Genomic DNA, 9951 nt, shown 5'->3' with positions numbered 1-9951 from the left:
GCCGTTAACTGGCACCTCCATAAAAGAGGATTGTGTAATATTGTGCTTTAACTACTTTCCCCTTACAGCACTCAGCGAAGACGTCATGGGATTCCTGAGATTCACTGTAAGTAGTGGGACATTTTGAGGGTGCTGCTCATTGCGGCTTTACATAATTCAAGGGCTGGTGTCATAAACAGACAAACTCTGTGCTAAAAAACTAGTAGAGGAAAGGGAAAACCTATAGTCTGTCAATTTAGGTTTATCCTCATGTGTAATTCCTCTCCCCTTAATAAATTCATCTTGTGGTTGCACCTTTAAAGGGACTCATTCGTTCTTTCAGGACAGACAGTGTTCAGCACCATTTTTCTGCGGATCCTACCACAACCTTGTAAACCCCATTGTGAGCGACCACCGTGTACACCGCGCTGGGTTGCAGGGTAAAATCCAGTGAAACACTCTACCAGCATCTCTAAGGGTGTGGTTAGGTGTCTCGGGGGCAAAAAATCAAGAAAAATTTCAATTTGGTGTCGTGCCCAAGTGCACACACATTGCTTAACAGCATTGCCCTTCGCGATAGTCTGCATACTTGGCTCAATCTAATTCTTGACCTTCCCCCCCACCCCTCCACTCTCTGATTTGCTCACCTTGATTATCTTTTTCAGATTTGTCCTCCTTCCTTACTGTTTTTGGTTCTCTGTGCCTTAAATGTTGAGTCTGTTCTGGTCTGGCTATGGTCTGAAGAAGTGGGTCTGTCCCACAGAAGCTCACCTTGTTGGCAGGGGAAACGTTATTATATTCTGATGTCATAGAGACATTGTTTTGTAAATGAATGCTTATTGATGTTCCCATAAGGTTCAATATTGAATTTAGCATTGTTAGTGAATCCTCCTTAATTTTCAGTATTGTCTTGTTAATGAGATCCTGTTCACGTTCTATACGACCGAATAACTCTACCTTCCTGCAATTTACTTTTTGTTAATAATCTATTGGTACTTGATCGCCTTCTCAGTAGGGAATTACCAGAGCGGAATGGCATATGGGCAGTAAGATTTCAGTTTGAGCTGGGGGAGTAAATAAGGGAATTATGAGAAACTCGCCCCTGGTTTGTTGGGAGGAGGATGAACAAAGGAGGAGAGAGGTATAAGTATTGCTCACTTCTTGTTGAAGGTGTGCAGGCTTTGAGGAGAGATCCCCCTGCACCTTACTTGGCATGCCAAATAAAGATTCTTCTTCCACTCTCGGTGTGTTATTGGGCCAGTGTTGCACACCGGTCACGAACTTCCACTGTGCCACCTTAAGGAGGCAACAACCTAATAAACCGTTTTGCTAGTCTTTAAAGTGCTACTTGACTGCTTTTCGTTTACATACCTTTAGGTCATTGACAGAATGCCCCATTCCATTAAAATGTTAACTAACTGGTTTGTGGATCTGGAGTGTTTTGATGTTCTGGGGCAGCTTACTTCACAGAGGCATGACTGGGCGTGTGCACACGCACACACCCCTCTGCAAACGCAGTGTTGTCCAGCTTGCTGGCTGTGTCAGGGGCTCCACTGCGTCTGTGACCAAAGGCACGACCTTCAGACTCCCCTTGTGTGTTGTGGGAGGGGAGCCTTCCTGTTTCCTGGGCCAGCAGTGGGGCCAGGTAGGAGATGGGTGTGGGGGAAAACAAGGGAAGGGGCTAGGGAGAAGAGACAGTGGGGAAGGAATGGAGAGGGGAATAGGGCAGATGGGGGAGGAGGATAAAGAAAAAGGGATAGGAGAATTGCAAGGGAAAGCCAGAGCCCCTTCAGCAGCAGCTGGAGCTCCCTGATTAACCAGGAGCTCCCCTCACCCTGACCAGCCTTGCCCCCTACACCTGGACCTATACCAGTGAGCTCCAGCCAAGTTCATCTGGACCCGTCCCATTTCCCCAGCAGCTCCCTTCTCCCCACACCCTACCCCTTCCACTGAGCCCAACCAGAGCCCCATTGCTTCTGCACCCAGAACCCCCAACAAGCCTCTCTGCAGCTCGACCTCCCATTGAGCTGCCCATATGCAGACTGCCCCACGCTGGATCATGCTCCGTGGAGCCTACCCAGAAGCATCAGGTACACTTGGCACCCAGAAGCAGGGCCATAGGGTTGTTTATCCAGGTTAGGTGGGGTGGGCTGTTTATGTAGGGTTGGAGGGATTGGCTATACGGGGGTGCGGGCTGTTGGCTCCGGTGGGAGGGGTGGGCGATTAGCCAGCGTTGGAGCGGGCTGGCTCCGGAAGGCAGCGCAGTACAGCCTCTACCTGGGGACCAGCAGAGCTGCAGGAACTATGGCTGCGCCAGGAGCAGGGAGGGCACGAGACGCCGCACGGCCCCGCCCCCTCCCGCGCTGGCGGGGCCGGGGAGGGGAGTTCTCTCGGAAGCGCGCGCGCCCAACAGCCGCCGCGGCCGGTTCCGGCACCGCCCCGCCTCGCGCCATGGTGGAGGTGAACGCCGCCTACGTCCGCTCCGTGCCGGGGGCGCTGAAGCTCGCCCGGCTGGTACGGGGGAGGGTCCGGCCAGCCCGCCCGGCGGCCTGCGGAGACTCCTCGGGCACGGCTGCCTGGAGCTGCCCGCGGTCACCGGCCCCAGAGGCGCTGGGCCCCGCCCCGGCCCGCAGCTCTGGCGGGGGGAAGGGGGCTGGTGGGCCGGGCAGCAGGAACCGTATCTGGCCGGCAGCTCACACCCCTCCCCCTCCCCTTAGCACCGCCCTGGCTCCCCCCGCACCCGGCGGGATGGCACCCACGGGGACGCCCTCTGCTGAGGACCGACCCTCACCTCACTCCCCCCGCACTGCGTTAAAAGCGGCCCGTTGGCTTTCGGGCCGGCCTTGGCCGAGCGGGGCCGTGGGAGGTTTTGCTTATGACCCTGGCCATGGAGCACACAGCAAAACTTTGTCCCCCTGCTGCGCTTACCCGGCAGGGCGCCAGTAAATAAATCTTGTTTTCCTTTTCCCAGGGTATCGCCCTTGTAACATTCATCTGCTTTGCTGCCTCCAAATCCCACGAAGCCTATGTAGCACTTGCAGTCATGGAAGTTGTCATCACATTGTTATTCTTCCTGCTGTACTTGCTAAAACTAGACAAAAAGATGAAATTCTTATTTTGGCCTCTAGTTGTAAGTAAGGATTTGCATCTGTTTTAAAATACAAGTATATTTTTGTCCTTTATTAATAAAAACAAGTTGTGTGCAAGTACCTAATTAACTGACTGTTGTGAGCAGTCTCTGTGTGATTTCCAAAACAGTGCAAGCATTTTCTGCAAAGGTAAGGTGTAGCCACAATTCTGCAGATAAAAAAAATCAGAGTTGCTCTCTTGTATTAGGGCTGTTTTACTTTAAATGGAGCTATCTTCGTTTAAATAATGAATGTGGGTGAATTACATACACTGTCACTAGTAGTAACTATCGAGTGAGGCACCTAGACATAACTTCATAATGTATGGTCCAGGGCTCCGACAAAAGGGGTTTTTTCAGGATAACAGTTTTTAGCATCATGCCAGTTGATGTCACTTTAGATCAAATTTGGATATTAAAATTGGATTGGGGAGTGAGGAGAAAAATTTGTTTCTTAGTAGGTATTAACAATGTTGGGAATAATTGCAACTATTTAAAGTCTTTTACAACATGACAAATATATTTCATTTGTACTGACTGCTGTCAAGGAATAAAATAAGACTGCTGTATTGTATTTGTTAGCCATGTACTTTAATGAAAATTCTGTTTTATAATGCATTTTCAGGATATTTTCAACTCACTGATTGCAGTTGTGTTCTTTATCATTGTGTGCCTGTGTGCAATAATAATCAAGACCACGACTGGGACACTGGTTGGAGGAGTAAGTAGGGGAATTTGTAATATTAATAATAAATTAAGCTATTAAAATGGAGATGTTTTCAAGTGATCAGTTATCATTCTCACGAAGCTAATACCACTGTTTTTCCCCTCAAAATTAAGTCCTAACTTTTTAGATTTGGACATGGAAATGAGGGTCAGTCTCCTTATCCAACTGATCATATTTTGGCACACAATGTACAAACAATAGATGTAACATGCAATGAGTTATACCTGACTATGAATATAAGAGCTAGCTGGTATTATTGTATTCCATGTGTATGTACAAATAAGATTTTATTTACTGTAGAATAATCACAGCGTTCTTAACACCGATTAAGTCTTCTGACGCTACAAGTTGCAACTTTAATATATCACTAGGTTGTTTTGGGTTTGCTGTGGGGGAAAGTAGTATAAATGTTAAAAATAAGAATACTTGTCAATAACTTGACTTGCACTTCTATTAATTGAAATTCCAGATTGGAGTATCTGATGCGAATTAATTTGGAGCTATCCAGTTTTGTTACAGGATCCTTCCTGAGAAGTGCTTGTATTCTTATTAAAATTAGTTGAAACCCGAGAGTAGGCATACGCTGTTTGATTGTTTTCTCCCATTCTTAATTTCCACTCCTGTATATTTATAAAACCAAGTGAGAGACCGGGACAGCCCCAAATCTCCATTTTCACACTATGCATGGCATTCCAAACAGAAAGGATTTTTATCAGAAAAAAAATGTTTTGTCCAGCTTATAGTTTCTGAACATTTAAGAACAAGCCCAATCATAAATTCAAGCCACTTATGTATTTTTAAACAATATCAGAGAAGGGAAGACCTGCATGCAAAATGAGCAAGTGCTGCTGAGATTGATAAGCTCTTGTGTTTTAAATATACAATTATAAATGAATAAAAGTATCAAAAACTCACCTGTCAAAGTACTTTTGGCTTTCCAAAAACAAATTGTTAAAATATGTCAAGCAGTATAAACCACAACTCACACCATGAGTTCTTCATACATGCAACTGAGCCATAATCTGCAAAACTGTCATTTGTTGTAGTGCTGACAACTGAAGCAAATACAGAGTGAGTTTTTACAAAGATTCCAAAATAAGCGACTGTGCTGGATTAAATATTTGCTCACCAAGGAGACAGTGCTATCAATCTGTAGAGTTTAACAGTGAGTTAAAAGCTATAGCAGCAGAAAGCACTTTACGTGTCCAGGGTAAAAAGGATTGAAGACTTACTTGTTAACTGTCATGATGTGGGAGACTAAAGCCAAAAAAACAGATATTTGAGCAAAATGAGAAGATTGCCAGGACTGAGAAAAACAGATTCTCTCTCCTGACCCCTTACCCACTTCATAAATTGGTTTTGCATATCTGGATTTAGTCATGTCTGAAGACCCAGTCTAGCCTATTACGAGCAGGTTATATACTAAAACTATAAAATAAACTCCCATTCTGAAAGAAATGGGTCTTCACTACTATCGTTAAGACAAAGTAATGCATTTTGTCACAAAAAGAAAAAAAACACCAGATTCTTGCTTTTCAGCACCACGGTAATCCAGGCAATCAAACTGTGATGTGTAGTGGAAATTACAGTAAAGGATGGTTTTCTCCTGGGTGACACTTAATACACAATCAGTCCTTTCAGCTAACTAGTGAATCACCAGGCCTAGTAGTCTTTTGGGGAGTGAACATTGTGTAGAAAAGCTCCTGAAGAAGGTCCAACTTTCATAATATAAATAGTTGTTCTGCATGACTTGAGAATGAACTATTAGGCAGTTGAAAAAATTATGGATTGTTTTGTCTTCAAGAATATGAGAACCTATAATTTTTTAGTCAAAGGAATTTAACTTGTTTGTGCCATTTACTTTGCAAATAAGTCTCATGATTCATAGCTAATGTAAATTAACAAAGCCGGTTACCAATTTAAACCATCTTAAAAATCTTGCATACATTCCAGAAAGAAAAATAAGGTGAATTCTCCTCTTTCAAATACTATTCGCAGTGAATTATTGTTACTAAATTACTGTTGTGATGTAACACAACAGTTTGAGAACAAATAGCACTGAGTTGAACAGGTAAAGGTCTGGATGACATGAATATGTTTTAGAATGTGACTCATGTTTAAACTGCACTTGCGAAGTTATCTTTAATATAAATATTTTACATTTGGTCTGTTATCATTTGACAAATGAAAATCTGAGTCAAAGTATGGGTACTTTTCTCCTCCCTCCAAAGACAAATGAAGGACTTACACATAAGTAAATGAGTAACCAGCATATGAGGTGCAAAAGGAGAACAAATAATATATAGCTTTACAGATTATTGTATTTAGCTAATTTATTTGCAAAAGAAGGTTGTAAGAGTCAAACTTAAGAGTCAGTTTTCTTTTGTTTTTGCTAAAGATGACAGTAAAACTGTTCTTCAAGTGTGTGTGCTCATGGTCCATTTCAGTGTTTGTTAGAGCAAATAGTGCCACTCAAAGAACAGATTCTTTAGAGGGGATTTATCATTTGTAGTTTAACACACAAAGCATGTAACAGGAAGTTAAGCGATAGTGGGGATATTGTCTACCATCTGTTTCAGGTGAAGCAGATGTATGTGCACTAGCTGAGAGTGAAATCATTTGTAGCCATAGTGATACAAGCTGTGGCATGGACTAGCTGCCCAAGTAAGTACTGGGCAGAACATATTTTGGATGTTTAGCCTATTACACTATCCACCCTGGTGCAATAACACTGTTGTTAGTGTGCTGGCACATGTATGCTATATCTCTAGCTCAAGTATATATGTGCTCTTTAATGGCTAACATGCAGCAAAAAAGAGGTGCTAAATTCCGCTGGTTGGCTTGATGATATAAGGGTGCCTCTTCACCGTAGGGTTCCGTGATTGCTGCATAGGTATGGGCAGCCTCACTTCAAAATCTTACTCAAATTACTGTGTTTTTCTACACAGTAGCAGGGAGGTGTGATTCCCAGCATGCTGAACATACCCGTGCTAGCTCAGATCAAGTTAGCACCTAAAAAGAGCAGCATGGTTGCATTGTCCTGGGCAGTGCCTAAGGTTATCATACAAGAACGTACCCATTTAGTCAGAGGGTAGTCATTATCTTGGCTGGCTACCCTGAGCTGCTGCCCATGCTTTAGTTAGTATGCTAACAGTTACGGCACACTAGCTAAAGCAGAGCTAACATGTGCCAAAGCTGGGATTCATTTAGCTGCTGTGTAGCCACACCCACTGTACTGTCACTGGTACTACACTCATTCTTATGCTTGCTAGACTTCTGGGGGTACGTCCCAAGGTTTTGCACACTGCAGAAAGTGATGCTGCTTTGTGATTCTTCCCCAGTGACTTGTGGGAGAACGTGTGGGCATAAGAAAATTGTGGAAAGCCATTGAAAGAGATATCAATTGAATGATTTGTCTTGTTTCTTTCTTGAAAAATGGGTGGGTGACCAGTTCAAGTTAAAGTGGCATACAAGTTTTAGCCTGTATCCCCAGCCAGACTACTTAGCACAGGTTTAAAACATTACAAAACTTTGGTGCTTTGTGTATGTACAAATGGGGTCTTAGAACAACATCCACATAAGAACCTAAGATAACTCTGCATCAGAGTCAGATCTTAGAGTCCTGTCTGTTAGACCCTTGTTTTGCTTCCGTTTGACTAAAATTTTATGTTGTTCTTCTGTTTTAATAACAAGCATTCACATTTTAAACATTAAATAAGGTAACTTTGTCTATTCAGAATTTTTCACTTCAGAAGAAGAAAAGTATCTCTTTCTTCTAGCCTTGCATCGGAAAACATTGTTTACTCCAATCCAGAACCATTAAATAGATCATCCTTTTCACAAATATTAGAGATTTGGTTCCAGAGAAAAATAATCTCACATAAAGCAGCATGTCTGTAGTCTGGTTTCCATGGAGACTGAGTCACTTCCCATTCTTAGAGATGACAGATGAAGGTCAAGGCAAACATGATTGCCAGAGCATAAGGAGAAAGTCATTTTATGAGAGATTGCAGTGTACATGACCTAAATTATGGAGAGTACTGAATTTCTTAAACATCACAAATTAAATATTCATCTAGAAACATTTAGAAGGCCAAGAACCAATTTAGTGAGCTGTAGCAATTGCATCTGCTCAGAATTGGTAATGAAGAAATGATTACAGTGAAAGGTAAAGACGATAACTGTGATATGCATACAAGGAAACTGAAATTTTCTTTTTATTTGCAGGTCTTTGGTCTTCTCTTAGTTGCTCTTTGTATTACAGATTCTGTTCTTCTTTTCAAGAAGATCACATTTAATAAGCCAAGAGGAAGGACTGTTGTTACCAAATAAGAATGGCCATTTTACCAAAAGACTGATAGTTCCTACTTTCAGTGCCTGAAGGTCAATAGGATACTTGTTTCATTATTAATATGTATTTTTCCTAAAGGATTTAACATTGTAATATGTTCATCTTAGAATTACAGTATTTTCTGTACACTTTTATAACTTACTTTACTTTTTCACATAAACATTCTTCAAATTCCCATGTATTGTTCTAGAATACATATTTTACCAGTGTTAACTTTAAATTATTGTTCTGTGTATTCTGCTAAACTTGATACTTTTTCATTCGTTAAAAATCTAATTTTCTACAGATGTGTTTACATAATAAAATTGAAAATACAAGTGGATCTAAATGTATTATTTCAGTGGGTACATAGTGTATTTTGAGCAAGAACACATATATGAGTCTTTCCTCCTGCCAAATATATTTAGGGACAGATTTTGACACTCAGTCATGCTGAATAGTATGTTAGCTTACAGATGGACCTGCTGTTGAGATCGCTGTGAAACAAAGTATTTGTTGGAAAGGTTATCAGAATCTGACCTTTCTTATAGGACTATTAGAGCACCAGCATATTGCTGTGCAACCCAAAACAGGCTCTGAAATACCACTCCTTAACTAACAAAAATTTTGGCAATTGTGTTCTCTGTAATGCTGTAAACTGAGGAGTTTCATTCATTGAGACTGGATGTTTTCTACCTAGAAATATACAGCCCCAACATTATAACAAAGTTGGATTGATTAGTATGGCTGAAGTGCAAAAAGCAAGTTCATTTTGTGTGAAAAATAACTCTCATTAGCTGATGAAACATTCATAGTGTGTGTACATAACTGTGCAGAAATAATTTTACTGAAATCTGATTGCTGAATTTTTTTCATTCTGAACATAAAAAAATCTAGTCTTACTTCGACATACAAACCTTAGCATAACAGTAATAGTAAAGCCAAAATAGTAAGTGTAATATACGATGAATATATTGGACAACATTTGGGCTAAGATATATTTCATTTTCCGCAAACAGCAGTGCAGTTTCAGTGGAAATAGCTGCTGTAGAAGCTGTTGCACCCTGTTCAGAGTACAATGTAAGTCAAGCACAGTTCAAAGCCAGTGTTTATCTGGTCAAACTGTTTAACTTGTAGTTTAAAGCTAAGTATATGCACAGTGCAATAGTCATAAAACCACATATGAAAACAAGGGAAACTGGCTGTGTGTTAAAATTGTGCTTCCAAATATTTTGCATCTATAATCAAGTCAGTGACATTTCACTAAGGGCTCTTTTTACTCCTAAGCAAGTGAGGCCTCTGTAAGGAAGTGAAAGTTTGGTGTATTTTAATTCCCTTTTCTTATTATTTGGCAGGATGAGGCATGGCAGAAGCTAGGGTTTATGTCTCTAGAGAAGGAGCCTAAAGTGAATAGATGGAAATTCCTCGGTTGAAGAGGGAGACGCAGAAAGTATGCTTACACCCTGGCTCTAGACCCATTTCTGAAAAGTCTATTATAGATTCTTAGAACTATTAAATCACTACTGTACTTCGCCTTACTCAGTGTTTCCCAAACTTAAAACATTCACATACCCCTTTCAGGAGTTTGGCCTTATCCCCGTACCCCCTCATCCAGGACTGTCCCATTGGTTATCTCCTGACTTTTAGTAATGTATTTTCTGCCCTATACCTTTGAAATCCTTCAGTGTAGGACCAGTGGTATGTATTAGAGAGGTAGCCGTGGTAGTCTGTATCTTCAAAACCAACAAGAAGTCCTATGGTACCTTATAGAGTAAGAGATATTTTGGA

The 9951-nt window shown here is 41.5% G+C and overlaps 1 protein-coding gene across 3 annotated transcripts; it reads left to right on the top strand.

The window, feature by feature from the left end:
• The first annotated feature begins 2288 nt into the window (after window positions 1–2288).
• On the top strand, window positions 2289–9951 carry LOC142020770 (chemokine-like factor). Of its 3 annotated transcripts, none has more exons than XM_075008930.1 (4): window positions 2289–2439; window positions 2951–3109; window positions 3732–3827; window positions 8098–9951. In XM_075008930.1, the coding sequence occupies exons 1-4, from the start codon at window positions 2431–2433 to the stop codon at window positions 8212–8214; spliced, it is 381 nt and encodes a 126-aa protein (XP_074865031.1). In that variant the 5' UTR covers window positions 2289–2430; the 3' UTR covers window positions 8215–9951. The 3 variants fall into 3 exon arrangements, with proteins under 3 accessions (XP_074865031.1, XP_074865029.1, XP_074865030.1); XM_075008928.1 differs by having other exon boundaries at window positions 2302–2493; XM_075008929.1 differs by having other exon boundaries at window positions 2316–2493; window positions 8061–9323.

The sequence above is a fragment of the Carettochelys insculpta genome, chromosome 14 (genome assembly GCF_033958435.1).
Source record: "Carettochelys insculpta isolate YL-2023 chromosome 14, ASM3395843v1, whole genome shotgun sequence".
NCBI classification, from domain to species: Eukaryota; Metazoa; Chordata; order Testudines; family Carettochelyidae; genus Carettochelys; species Carettochelys insculpta.
This window is presented reverse-complemented; position numbering and strand designations above follow the sequence as displayed.